Source organism: Rhamphochromis sp. 'chilingali' (assembly GCF_963969265.1).
Source record: "Rhamphochromis sp. 'chilingali' genome assembly, chromosome: 21".
Lineage (NCBI taxonomy): Eukaryota > Metazoa > Chordata > Actinopteri > Cichliformes > Cichlidae > Rhamphochromis > Rhamphochromis sp. 'chilingali'.
The window spans coordinates 5,386,367-5,401,448 of NC_137949.1; the positions used below are offsets into that span (position 1 = coordinate 5,386,367).

At 40.4% G+C, this 15,082-nt stretch overlaps 1 protein-coding gene across 2 annotated transcripts in view; it reads right to left on the reverse strand.

Moving 5' to 3' along the window:
* Positions 1-1,613: 1,613 nt before the first annotated feature.
* The window catches only part of akap6 (A kinase (PRKA) anchor protein 6), a 227,414-nt gene continuing 213,945 nt past the window's right edge, over positions 1,614-15,082 (reverse strand). For both annotated transcript variants that reach the window (XM_080870969.1, XM_080870970.1), the window contains exons 21-23: positions 13,719-15,002; positions 8,692-8,778; positions 1,614-5,829 (exon numbers count right to left, since the gene is read on the reverse strand). In XM_080870969.1, the coding sequence (XP_080727095.1) occupies positions 5,785-5,829; positions 8,692-8,778; positions 13,719-15,002 (1,416 nt within the window). In that variant the 3' untranslated portion in view covers positions 1,614-5,784. The remainder of the gene's footprint in view (positions 5,830-8,691; positions 8,779-13,718; positions 15,003-15,082) is intronic.

Sequence of the window (15,082 nt, forward strand, 5' to 3'; positions counted from 1 at the left end):
TCTGCAGTTAAAACTTTGCATCTGTGTGTGCAGGGTGAAGGTAAGCAGCTAAGCTTGCGGCAGCAGGAAAACAGGTCTTATTAAGGGCACAAATATATATCTATGGAAGATGAAAAAAATGTTAATGATGCATTTCAGATGATTGAGGGCCTGACACACTGCTTTTGTCATAGGAAAATATCAGAACTCCAGTTCTGATTTCAGTGTAGAAGAACTGTGTACCAAACAACAACTGCAAACCAGCCCAGTGTGGGCAGATAATCTTAAGAATTACTTGCTGTGACTTGAATCAATCTTAAATTTGTCTATCTGCGAACAGCTTACAGTGTTAAATTTGTCTCAAAATCCCAAGTGGGCATGCAACGTGATCAAGTATCAGGTTATCGGTGCACCTGAATGGGTGTGATTGGTGCACACACATTTAAGGTTTGGTGAGTGAGCGCGGGAGATGTTGCATGTAGTTTTAGACATTTGTACACACAGAAAGGTTTTCGAAAAAGAAAATGACCAGATTTGTGACGCTGAATTTAATAAATTGTATATAAATGATCAGTATTTATTCTGGTTTGGATGTAGAATCAAGTAAAGAAGACATGAAGTAGAACTGGAGGTGGCACAGCTGAAGAAAGGAGATTTTTCATTGGGAGGGACCAGAATGGAAAGGCTTAGAAATAAGTAGATCAGAGGGACAGTTCAGGTTTAGTTGTCAACAGACAATGTTAGAGAGGCAAGGCTGAGATGGTTTGGACATGTGCAGAGGATGGATGAATGTTGAATATGGAGCTGCTGCTCAGGAGGAAAAGAGGAAGACCTCAGAGAAGGTTTATAGATGAAGGACATGCAGAGAGTTGGTGTGACAGAGGAGGATGCTAACAATAGAGTGAGATGGAGATGCTGTGGTGACCCCTAAAAGCAATAAGACAAGAAAACAATTCACAGTTGGTGACACCAGCAGACCACATTTTCTTGCAGTCTCATAGGGTTAGGGTCTATTGGGCTATCCCATGTGTTGAAAGTAGTAGTAAATGATAGACAACAGTGTGTCAGAATGCAATGAAGAAAGAAATGGGAAGTTATTATGTAATAATTGGAAAATATGCATCATAAATGCCCCACTCATCCAACCAACTTCACATCTTCAAGGTTGTTTTCCCAACTCTCTCTAGAATGAGCTTTTTTGAACTTTTGATGCTTTTCTGAAGCACTTACATCAAATCACATACCAGTAACTTGTGTATTAGGTCCAGCATGATTTCTGCTCTAATCAAAATGAGAGATAAAAAACAACAAAATAAACAAAGCACAACACAAAATCACAGAATTGTTTTCCAATAAATTAAGTTTATTTAAGTTGGCTTTAGTTAGCAGGAACCATGCACTCAAGCTCTTTATGGCAGTACTAATAATAAAGATATTTCACATCACAGACCACATAAAGAGAAAAACACAGACTCCAAGCATTCCCCCCTCTTGCATTTTACATCAAGGTTTACACCTTTACATATATACACAAGCTCAACATGAACCTTGCTGTTTTTTCTTCTCTTTTTTTTAAACATTTTTTTCTTGCATGTTGCATGTTTTCTACCTGGGAAAGCAGTGTATTTATTTGAAAGAAAAAAAAAAAAAGGTAGGAGAAGTAACAGTGGAGCAAGGCACACAATTATACTTTAAAGATTTCAAATCCTATATTGTCCTACACACACTTGTCTCGGCACCAATCCCAAACTCTAGCGTCACTGCTAATCGTCATCTCAGGAGTCGCCCAGAAGGTAAAAAAAAAAGAAAGAAAGAAAATGATACATGATACAATATTTGTGTAAATACATACAGCAGTATTAATACAACACACATCCCATCAACAGTGATCAAACTGTAATGTCTACACAACACCACTTCAGCTCTCACCAACTTTGGTCGTGTTGCATAGATAGAATACCGTTTTGTTTTAATGTTGGGTTTTTTGTTCCTTTTGTTTTTGGACACCTGGTTTAGTTCAGTTTGCAAATGCTGTTCTACAGGGGAAAGGTTTTATTCCACATGTAATTCAATGGACTTCTTCACCACCATGTAGCTACTCTCAAATAGCTAATAAGGTGGTAAACAGCTATCACTGAATAGATGAATGCCAGCAGAGAATTTTGTCTTTTTTCATATTTGGTTTGACTATCAAGCAGCACTTTGAAAGGTTATACTGGTTCTGAAAGAGACAGGCTCAACCTCAAACTGAAAGATCTATCGAGGATTCACTATAGTATCGTCACAAATTTACCCTACAAGACACAGTTAGGGTATGTTCAATGAGTCTGCAAAGCAGGACAGTTCTCAAAGAACTTGAAAATTCTGTCCAAATTAGGCAGTACTTATCATACACCTGCCTTTGGACAGGTATATACTTTAGACTTGACTTGGGGAACCTGGAGAAAATGAGTCGCAGCATTTAACTGCAAAAGCAGACAACCTCCCTCCCCAAAAAGACAGTGTTTGAGAACTATGACATAATCAGCTAGCTGGAATTAAAACAAGAACAACTCTTCTATGTCTTTTCCTAAGTTTCACCAAGAACTAACTGGTCAGTACATCAAATGAGGAGTAAGCACTTCATATTCAGTGAAATTGTCATAAGTGTAACAGTTTCAGGCATTTGACCAAAGTAATAGTACTGTCCATTTCAGTACTTGTGGAGACACGTCTTAAGATTTAGCAGTGTTAGATAAAGACAGATCCGAATGACCTCTACAAACAGATGAGAAGGATTCAACTGTGTCCGATTCCTTCAGTCTGTGTTCTAGGTAGTAAATAGCGATGTTCCTGGGGACTATTGAAAATTATTTATACTAGAAGACCTGTCTGATTTTTCTGATACAAACATGTATTTTAGAGCCATTTAAACAGTTAACCGCAGTTCTTTAACAGACTGTATTGAAAATGTTGCTGAAATTTGTGCAAAACAAGCACCCAGTCTGGTTCATTTGCCAAGTGCAGCTAACCTTAACAATGCTAGCCTAAGTAGCGCTAGCACTAAAGACTACAGCTGGGACCAAGAGCTTTATTTTCTGTTAGCATAACATCCACAGAGAACCAGTAGAACGCAGAATGTGGTTACGTATTGCTCTGTTTGATGGTAATATGCCAGTTTACACTGACACAGCTAGCATACAACTGCTCAGAGAGCAGGGTGCTGCTGTCTTTTGGGACTGTAGCCCCAGTTGGTGGATCTGGTTGATCTTAGAACTAACAGTTTACTTTTATACTTAAATTTCAATAACGACTTCAAATGACTGGCATTTCTTAAGCTGACCAGCAAAGGTAACATTTAATATTTAATTAGTCACACACATCCTTAGTAATTGCTTTGTTCAGTCGAAATACACTTTTGTGTTTTTCTATGCAATATAAGACGACTTTGTGTGCTCTTTGTACCTTAATCATAAGAGTTTAACAAAACAGATTAATGCCAGCAGAGCTGTTTTAGTGAGGTTAATATTTGTAATATTTTTTAACATACCCTTAATTTTTTTTCTCTTATCATCACTTGTGTTTTCATGTCTGTTAGCATTAAGCTCTTCCCACCCTCCAAATCTTTTTTCCTGATATCTTAAATAAATTTAGTTTAATTTATTTTATTATAGGACCATGGCTTAGCGATCCACTAACTTACACCACAACTCAATTTTAGTGCTGTTTCTACTACAATGACGGCCTTCTACCACAACCACTGTGAGCAGACCTAATGAAACTGGCCATGGGACAGTAGCAGATTATGAAAACTTACACAATCTAGCAAGTGTTATTTTTAGGAAGTTACATGCTGAAACACTGGGCTATGTAACTGTAAGCAGTGTGCTGTAAGAAAAGAGTGTTTACAACTGCAGTGTGAAAACACCAACTTAGATACAGTAAGAAGCAGACTTGGTAAAGATATGATGTACAGTGTCACAACCAATACTGAGGTAGCTCCAGAATATTATAGAACCAGAGGCTTTTGATGAGTGATGTGAGACAACAGAAACAGAAAATGAAAAATCTGAAAAAATCAGAGCTCCAGTTTGTTTGACTTCAGGTCAATTGAATCAAGGTCTTTTGCTTAGAAATTTAAAAAGTGAAGCAAAAAATCAATTAGGCAGTTATATAAAAGTCAGATGTTTCCCTCAGCCACCTTGTTTTCAGTCTTTATGCCCCTTATTGGTCAAATAAAGTTTCCATAGCCATACCTGCCAAAGAAACAAACCCATGGCCCAGTTGACAGAGCTGCCATAGATCAGCGGTCCCCAACCCCCGGGCCTCGGACCGGTACCGGGCCGCAAGAGTTGAGGCTCAGGTGTGAAATGTATGTTTTTCAGGGTTTTTATCGGTTTTCAGAGTTATTTTGTTATCGTTTTTATGGTTAACTCGGTTTTCCTGGGTCTTTTCACGTGTGTTATGAATAAATCTTCTTTTTTTCGGTACCGGTACTAGTTTTATTTTGTTGTATTTATCCGCGACACCTTAAAGGCCAGTCCGTGAAAATATTGTCGGGCATAAACCGGTCCATGGCGCAAAAAAGGTTGGGGACCGCTGCCATAGATGTCCAGAAAACGCCTGACAGGATGCAGGTTTCACTGAGCTGTTGTTTCGTTTTATTTACTCAACCTCGGGTTTTGTTCATGTTAGGTGATTTCTGTTTGGAAACGGTGATAATTTTCTCTTCTTTTGTCTTAACTGACGAGTAGCAAATAATTTTCAGGAACAGAAAATGTGCAGCTGTCCAGAACCTCTGACAGAAGACTTGAATGACTTGTAGTTGAATTTATTATTAATGTTTCTGTGGAGTGCTCTACACAGTGACACACTGATTTATGCTCATCACCACATCATGGTTGTTTTTCTGCTGCTATTCTTATAGCGTTGATTCTCAAACTCCAAAAAATCTGATTGGCCCTTGATATCTTTTTTGTTTTATATATCATTTCAACTTTTTTTAAATATCTAACCTTTTCCATTTTATGTTGAGTCAGTTAGATTAATTGCATGAATTTAGCAGTAACAATTGAACCAGATTACCTCTGTGTATTAATGTAACATGTTTTCTTTGTGGAAAAACCGGCCTCCAGGAAATAAAACAAACTAGCCCCAAGAAAAGAAATTCAAAAAAGTACAGTAAATTCCACCTGATTTCTGAACAACTCACATTAGTTACATTTACTGCTTATTGAAAGTTTAAAAGCTCAGGTAGCACTGTTAAATTGTTTTAAATAGTCAAAACAAGCTACAAAACATAGCAAAATGAAAATGAGGCTGATTTTGCATTGCCGGCATATAAACAGTAAAGCTAGTCTGTGTTGTTCAGTGTATTTTCCTCTTTAGCCCAGTGTTATGTAACGGACACGACATGAAACTATATGAGTCATGGCCCATAGTCACCTTGAAACAGTTTGCAAATTGTTGCTGGACATAATTCTGCTACAGTACTTTCTTTATAACTCTTAACATCTTTCTCCTAATGATCGTATTTTCATATTCTATATACTGTGCCCAGATTAACTCATAAATATGCTCAGCCAAACCCCAAAGCTGCAGCATAATCACAAGCTCAACCCTGAAATAAGACTCAAAGACTAAGAATCAGTTGACAATCAATTTGAAGGTCACCCTGAAATGATTAAATGAGTCAGTCTTGAATTACAACAGTGAGAACTGAGAGATGATAAATGTGAAAGCTCCAGGAACAGAGAGGGGCCATCCAGAGTGATGAGGCTAAGAAGTAAGATCACTTCACCGATGAAGAAGACGAAAGGCGCTCGCTTACTGCTGGATCCTGGAGGTTCCTGCTCCCAACACGGCTGGTCTCTGGATGAATGGATGGACAGAAAGAGTAGGTTTGTTAGAGCAAAGCTGATGAAAACATAACATATTAGTCACTCCCTTTAAGCAGTTCATAGTGTTTATACCGTTCATGCTGCCTGACACTGCCAATCAATTTGGCTGATCGAGGTCATCTTTTTGGGCACGTCAAGAAAGCTTTGAGAGGAAGCATCAACTTCTGCTTCATCACTGCTTTGGTTTCCTTGCTTATGGTGACTTTGCCACTAGTTGAGACAATCAACTTGGATCTCAAACAAACTGTGTGCCACCGTTCAGCTGGAGTTTTTTTCACCACACCAAGACTCTTTCCATTTGCCTGATTTGACACACTTTGCCAATTTTGTGAACATGAACACTCAAGTTGGAAGCCAGAGCAAGACTTGTACTGAAAGATCTCAAAATAACATCTATGGTATTGCTGAAAGCAGTCCAAATGACCCCCTTTTTAAAAGCAAGATTATCCTGACCAGGACATCTTGAACTTTCGATTTTACTTTGTCAGCATACAGGAATCTGGTGAGGTTGTTACAATTAAAAAAAATCTAATGAATAAAACAAAACCAAACAAAGCCTGTACTCAGTCTGACATACACAGTCCAGCCAACAAAATATGACTGTAGTTAATGTAGATCAATCCACCGTGGGAAAAAAGTTCAATAAATGCCTTTTTTCATATTACCAAAAGATTACTCAAGATGAATTCAGCCAGCTGAGACACAAGTGTTACTGTGCATTTTAAAGCTGTAATATGCATTCGAAATGAAACCTTTAGAATCTACGCTCTTTCTGAAGATATGCTTTTCCACATCAGATCATTTTTCCCTCTTATTTGCTTTTTGTTGTGAATCTATTAAATGCTGAATATATTACATTTTTTCAGTTGTTCTTTTACAGCATGAATCGTATTGAATAATTTGATGTTTTATACATTCAGCAGCGCTCTCTATTCATTCCATGTACATAAGGTGTGTATCGATATTCAGCTTCGTCCAGTCTTCTTTGTGATGAAACTTTCCAAACATGAGTAAGCGATGAAGCCTGAACACACTTTCAAACACACACACACACACACACACACACACACACACACACACACACACACACACACACACACACACACACACACACACACACACACACACCCTCTCGCTCCTGTGTGTTTTGCTGCAGACCTTCTGCTGTCTGGGTCACAGAGCACATCATGAGTCGCATTCAGGATTGCTTTAATTGCACCTGTGTCTGTGTGTGCAGTGTGTGTGTGTGTGTGTGTGTGTGTGTGCGTGCGTGTGAACAGGTGGGCTAGACTGGGCCACGCCATGGGGGTCAGGACCAGCTGTACACATCGCTGGTATGATGTGTGTATGTAAGTGTTTGTGTGTCCTTTTGTCATGGTGTTACATGCAGTGTGTGTGCTCACTAAGCTTGATTTTGCTCTTTCATTTTGTTGTGTATGTGGGTTTGCCCTCTTGATAAGTCTGTGCATGCACATTTGTGTGTGCGCGTGTGTGCATGTGTGTACAACATGTCTGTCTAACCTGCAGCTGTTGGGCTGTCAGAGCTTCTACCTGGACTCTTATGCCCTGCCCTCAGGGGTGTGTGCATGTGCATGTTTGTGTGTTTAGAGTATGGGGGCAGTAGGGTTTGCTTAGCCCTGGAGGCACCCATAGGGCGGCCACATCTCTTTCTCTCTTACACACACACACACACACACACACACACACACACACACACACACACACACACACACACACACACACACACACAGATTGTGTCAGTGATGGCTTTTGTTCTTGTTCTGCAGCTTTCTGGTTTGATTTGATTTTAAAAAGAAAGAGTAAGATGAAAGCAAAATAAATTCACTGTTTTGTGTGGACCCAGCATAATGCAGAACAGCCACAGTTAGTTTATAAAATTTATAGTTATTAACAAGACATTACGACACATGTGAGGTGACTATTACAGTATTTCAATTTGCATCATTTATGTGAAAGCCATTAAAACTCCCATCATTAGGGTTACAGCCTGAACCTGAATTCACAAAACACAAACGAATGAGCTCTAACTGAGATGAACTTGAATGACCAAGTTGTCTCCATATTTGAGAAGATATTTTCACAAATAATCATTGTTTAAATATAAACCAAGAAAAACACTTTTTGGTTTTGCACATGTAAATTCTATTTCATTTGTGGCATGTGCTGACGTTGCAGACATCGTCTGGCTGCAAAGTCAGCATCATGGACACGGGAATGCTCTTTTTTTAATGTGTAACGAGTTAACTCAGGATAAGTGGAAGAAAGCCATTAGGGGTTAAAGTTAAGTCACACATGAGGTGAGATGTTTGTCTTCTTCTGATTCTTCCAGTTAAGAAAGTCTTTTAGTGTTAATTTCATTTTATTCTGATAAATAAAGAGATAGCAGGAAATAATTCTGGTGTTGGTTCATCTTTCATTTTATATCTATTCAGTACGATTCAATGACTATATGTCATAACAAGACAACGGTTATTCAGTGTTTGCTGGGTAATAACACATAACTTTAAGCTCTTATACAATTGGAAATGGCAATGGCAATTTTATTTATATAGCACATTTCATTATAATTTAAATCAGGTATACAAAAATTCACCATACAAGACATTATCATAACAGCCTTTGTTTTGGCTTCTGCCTTTCTGTGATTGACTCTGTAGGCAGTGACAGCAATACATAATACAGGAGTAGAGCACTGCCAAATCCAATAATCACACAATATCCCTAGTCTAAATGTGTCCAGTGATGGATAGATAAATGATGGTGAAAATGCTGTAACACCATATGTGACTTCTTTTCCCGTGTCTTAACCTACCCTGATGGTACCCGTCCTGTAGGTGGGCTGTCTCACTGAGGCTTGGCTCCGCCCCTGGGCTGTCCTGGCACTTAACTGAGAGCTCCCCTAATAGAGAAAAAGAGAAACAGAGCGTTGTGGAAAAATTAGGAACATTGAAACAAATACCTAAATCAAATTAAAGAACAAAGTAGATAAAGAGAGGAAGAAAAGATGGGAAAAATTGTTCAGTCATTTTTGTTTCATTGTTTCAACAGTGAGAAAGAGACGGTAGGGAGTTGCGATGTATGGCTAAAAAGTGAGTAAAGAGAGAGACAAACGAGAAGGGAGAGAAGAATAAATCAAAACAGCATTATCAGCCTGAAATGTTGTTTGTCTTTGTTTCCTAATCGGCTTGCACTTTCTTTGAGCCCAAACTGATGAAAAGTTACAAATTAAAACAATGAGCATCAGGCCGAAAACAATTCTCTCCCCCACTTCACTACGCTCTCTTAATTGGTTTGCAACTAATCGCTTTGTAATACTTGGGTAGCTATTATCCCTCCACATACTTATAACAATACCAGGAAGTCATGCACACAAACACAGATACACATATGCATACAGTTCCGCTTACATAAGCTAGCAGAGGCGCATCTACCCCCACTTTTGCTTTTTCTTTCCTTCATCTGTTTGCTGCTATTTTAATAAATGAAAAACTAATGAGAACGCTAAACCAGGACAAAACGGCTGCTGCAGGTCTGGTGATTCTGTTAACAACTGAGAAAAATAAATATTCAAAAACACAAAAGGAAAGCTACAATCAAATAGTTTTATAATCAACAAAGAAAGCAAAAGTTAAATAATGAAAAATACTGAGAATAAATCTCACAAACTAATAATTATATCCATGAAAAACTAATATAAATCATTTTAATGTAATATTTCTGACAAAAAATGAAAAATTCCTTAGTTTTTGTTCTTCTTTTAGTACCTTTTTCATAGTAGTTGGCCTGCTGTGCTACATCTCTTTTAGATATTTGTGCATTTGATTTGGTAAAGGTCACAGTACTGCCAGATTTGCATGTTGAATTTCCACTGTAATTGCCCAAAGCCCTACTTCACTTTCATTTCAGCTGTTAATTAAGTCACATTTCCATAATAAAAAGAAGTAAGTTGGCTAATTACTATAGGGATCTGACACAAACAAGTAAACGCCTCTGTCTCTGATCTCCTAAAGGGTGATTTTCCAGCCATTATTGTCAGGAAAGCTGTAAAAGACAAAACTTAAACTCATTGTTACAGAGATTTAAACTTAATGCTAACAAAGCATGCCAAATGTTTGGAAGAATGTTGATACTCGGTTAAATATGGTGGTGCTGGAAGCTAGAAGCAATATGGACTATTGGGAAGGTTAGCTGTTAATTTGTTTGCTACCAGTTTCAGACAGTATAAAAGCTTAACATAGCTACTGCTATTAAGACTTGAGTTGAGTCTTTCTACCATTGCCAGATTAGTTGCCAAAACTAAACCAGACTAAACTAAAATAACGGGTGTAATGAGAAGGATGGGGCCTGACTGTGAATCTGCACGCTCATTTTCTAATGACTACTGATTAACCAGTCATTAGCCAATGAGAGATAATCCTCTTTTTTGACACACTGTATGACTAAGACTTATTTTTTTACTCAGCATGATGTACCATGAGAGAATGCATGAATTCAGAAAGCAAGCATTCACAGAGAGCATGTCAGAAAGCTGTTTTCCTTCCTTCGTCCTACTTCCATACTTCTATTTATCAGAAGTCTTCTTGCAACCACAACCATCTCCATCTGGCAGCCTTCAGAAAAATTCTTTTTAGGCATTTCCACATTAGATTCATTTTACAACCAAGAGCAATGCCAGTGTTTTATTCTGTCTTGCTCCCAGTCAGCTCACCTACAAGTTAAAAAGCTAGCTAACTGGAATTCATGCTAAAGACATATACAGGGAGTGCAGAATTATTAGGCAAATGAGTATTTAGTCCACATCATCCTCTTTATGCATATTGTCTTACTCCAAGCTGTATAGGCTCGAAAGCCTACTACCAATTAAGCATATTAGGTGATGTGCATCTCTGTGATGAGAAGGGGTGTGGTCTAATGACATCAACACCCTATATCAGGTGTGCATAATTATTAGGCAACGTCCTTTCCTTTGGCAAAATGGGTCAAAAGAAGGACTTGACAGGCTCAGAAAAGTCGAAAATAGTGAGATATCTTGCAGAGGGATGCAGCAGTCTCAAAATTGCAAAGCTTCTGAAGCGTGATCATCGAACAATCAAGCGTTTCATTCAAGATAGCCAACAGGGTCGCAAGAAGCGTGTGGAAAAACCAAGGCGCAAAATAACTGCCCATGAACTGAGAAAAGTCAAGCGTGCAGCTGCCAAGATGCCACTTGCCACCAGTTTGGCCATATTTCAGAGCTGCAACATCACTGGAGTGCCCAAAAGCACAAGGTGTGCAATACTCAGAGATATGGCCAAGGTAAGAAAGGCTGAAAGACGACCACCACTGAACAAGACACACAAGCTGAAACGTCAAGACTGGGCCAAGAAATATCTCAAGACTGGTTTTTCTAAGGTTTTATGGACTGATGACATGAGAGTGAGTCTTGATGGGCCAGATGGATGGGCCCGTGGCGGGATTGGTAAAGGGCAGAGAGCTCCAGTCCGACTCAGACACCAGCAAGGTGGAGGTGGAGTACTGGTTTGGGCTGGTATCATCAAAGATGAGCTTGTGGGGCCTTTTCGGGTTGAGGATGGAGTCAAGCTCAACTCCCAGTCCTACTGCCAGTTTCTGGAAGACACCTTCTTCAAGCAGTGGTACAGGAAGAAGTCTGCATCCTTCAAGAAAAACATGATTTTCATGCAGGACAATGCTCCATCACACGCATCCAAGTACTCCACAGCGTGGCTGGCAAGAAAGGGTATAAAAGAAGAAAAACTAATGACATGGCCACCTTGTTCACCTGATCTGGACCCCATTGAGAACCTGTGGTCCATCATCAAATGTGAGATTTACAAGGAGGGAAAACAGTACACCTCTCTGAACAGTGTCTGGGAGGCTGTGGTTGCTGCTGCACGCAATGTTGATGGTGAAAAGATCAAAACACTGACAGAAGCCATGGATGGCAGGCTTTTGAGTGTCCTTGCAAAGAAAGGTGGCTATATTGGTCACTGATTTGTTTTTGTTTTGTTTTTGAATGTCAGAAATGTATATTTGTGAATGTGGAGATGTTATATTGGTGTCACTGGTAAAAATAAATAATTGAAATGGGTATATATTTGTTTTTTGTTAAGTTGCCTAATAATTATGCACAGTAATAGTCACCTGCACACACAGATATCCCCCTAAAATAGCTAAAACTAAAAACAAACTGAAAACTACTTCCAAAAACATTCAGCTTTGATATTAATGAGTTTTTTGGGTTCATTGAGAACATGGTTGTTGTTCAATAATACAATTATTCCTCAAAAATACAACTTGCCTAATAATTCTGCACTCCCTGTACACTCGAGGTTTCCTTGGGTTCAATACTGTGACACACTGTGACACGATCTCTTTCCGAACTCATCACGTGCGGAAGCCTGGTTATAGCCTCTTGGTATCATAGTTTAATGCACTGATTAAGTTCAAGCATCATTTTTCACTATACAAAATTAATTTAGTCACAGTGTGTATTTTCCCCTAAACCACAACCTTTTCCAGTTCTAAACAAGTAGCACTGATGCCTAAACCTAAAGAGTGCGTAAAAGCAAGACCAAAAAGGCAGTGAAGTGAAAAACCCAAACCTAGGAAACCGTGATCTTTTGCTTAACAGATTTGCAACTTACACCAACTGTCCTGCCTCCTTAGAAGAAAAAGCTGTAATGGAAGTTTTTTCTCAAACAGGACCAGTACTGGGTGTGTGTATGGTGTATGGTGTGTATGGTGCACCAGTATACTGGGTGTTTACTGGTGCCTCGAGGCACCAGTAGTGGTGACTACGTGCAGGATACAGAAACGATTGCATGAAAACCAACTACAAACTAGTTTAAAAATGAAACAAACTATTCAGCTGGCTGTTGTTCTTTTAAAAAGCGACAACGCTGATAAAGAGGGGAACTAGCAAGGTTGCAGAGACGGTAAAAAGAAAATCGCGTACTCATTTGCATAAAGAAATAGAAGACTTAAAAAGAGCACAAACAGGCTAATTCAGCGATGAAATGAATTGAATGATCACTGCGGGAAAGGAAAGCTCTTAGCTGATGAATCCTAATGAAATCTGACTGATAGTAATTATGCTGATGTTGTTCTGTGGACCTTAACCTTTTAACTAAAAAACTGAGAAGTCTGCAAATCCCCCTTCCATTAACGCCAGAGGGAAGAGAGAAGGATGAAGCAGGGGAGCAGAGAGGATAAGAAGAAGCGCTAAGAGCAGAAGGCATAGAGGAGGGGAAGACAGGAAAGCTATTTGCAGGAGGAAAGGAAGAACAAATGAAGAGAGAAAGGAGAACAGGGGATGGAGGACAGGTGAGAAGGTGAGGAAGATGGCGAGAAAAGGATAACTGGGAGAGAGGGAACATGGAAGAAGAAAACACAAGAGAATGGGGGAGGATAACATAGGTGGAAATGAAGTGCACTGGAGAGGAGATGAGCATTGGATGAGAAATAACAAATAGAAATAGAGTACAGAAAGATTAAGTGAAAAAAACTAAAAGAAAGGTGTGGAAAGAAGTGTAGCAAAAAAGAAAGCAGGCAAAAAAAAGGAAAAGAATGCAAATACGAGTGTGTAGTGAAGAAAAGTAAGAGGAAGGATAAGGAGGATAAAGGGAAAAGGGAGGAGGAGAGGGCAGGTCACACATATCAACACCTGGCATGTCTGTCCAGCCTCAGAAATGGAAATGAAAGAAACACATACTGGCCTCATTACATTCATGCCCATTGAGGGGCTTGGACTAATACTTGGAGTAGAGAGGTAAAGTCAAGTATCAAGGCCCCGTATAATGTCCTGAGATAGCACATCAGGCTAATACATGGAGCACTAACCTGCTTCGCTGTCGCAGTCTTCGCTTCCTGCTGCGAGCTCCTCCGTCCTCTCCTCCCCTTCTCCTCTGACTTCACCCACTGAGTATCCACCTCCCCTTGCCTCTCCCCCTCTCCCCTATCTGCTTCTCTCATCGCCAAGCAGTTAATTTTGGGATTAATACGCGTGGCGGTGGTGGCTGGCTCTTTTGAGGGATTTGTAGCGGAGCTGCAGACACTTATCTTGGTCATTACGGCGCCCATATTGGATTCAAGCGTTTTAGTATCTGCCAAACATTCGGCTGCGGAGGAGTCTATCGGGGCGACACGCGCCCGGGGATTAAGATAAGGAGGCCCCTCATTACGACTTCTCTCCTCCTGCGGCGTGCTGACACTCGCAGCGGCCGCGACTTCTCCTCCAGCAACATCACAGAGGAGGTACGGGTGCTCACCTCGTTTCTCTTCCTCTGTGCCGGAGGACACAGGAAGAGGAAGAAGAGAGGAAAGGTAGTCTTTTGGTTTGGAGCCAGGCCCCTGGAGGGAGGTGGCGTCGCTTGTTGAGGGTGGGGAGGTGGAACATGAGCTGTAACAAGGCTCCAGGAAAGTAGAGGAAGAGCTCTGTGTGTCCTCTGCTGGACTTGTTCTTTGGAAATATAGTTGATCCTGTTTTTTCGCCAGTACTGTCTGCTTAGAGAGAGACAGGTAACCCAGACTGTCATCTGCTGGAGAATTGGGCCCGTCGTCGGACGTAGACTGAAAATTGTTGTTTAAGCAAGACAGCGAAGGTACGCTGTCATTCATTTCATAGCCAAATGACAGGGGGGACTCAAAATTCTCCTTCAGAAAGAAGTGCCATGGTTTCTTGGTGAGAACCATGCTGTAGCAGAGAGGCGGGCCTAGATAAACCTCCTCTGTACAGGCTTCAAACAGAGTCACCTCTTCCCTGATGTCAGGGCTGGGGGGCAGAGACAGAGAGGGGTTAGTTTGCTCTTCATGGGTACCATCAGCAGCACAGTAAGTTTCACTGTCAGCAGACTTTAGATCAAGAGCGCAGACTTTGTTTTTGGTTCCGAGGCCGGGAGACGCTGAAATTTGCTGTCTGGTGCTTGTGAACAGCTCAGGGCTCGGGCTGTGGAGGCCTTGCGTTGGCGTGACGTATGACGGGATGCTGTAGGGTGCTGGGGTGGAGCTCTTGTCCTCTGTGCACTGACTGACCTCGCCGCAGTCGCTGTCATGGGAAGAGAGAGACAGGTAGGAGTAGAAGTCTCCCTTCTTAAGGTGGAGGGGCCTGTGGGAGTGTTCGAGCACCTGAAGGGAGAGGAAGGAGAAGTTTTTGTGTTGCCTTTTGTTGTCTGCTCGTAAGGTTTGGAATTAAGGATAAAATGTGC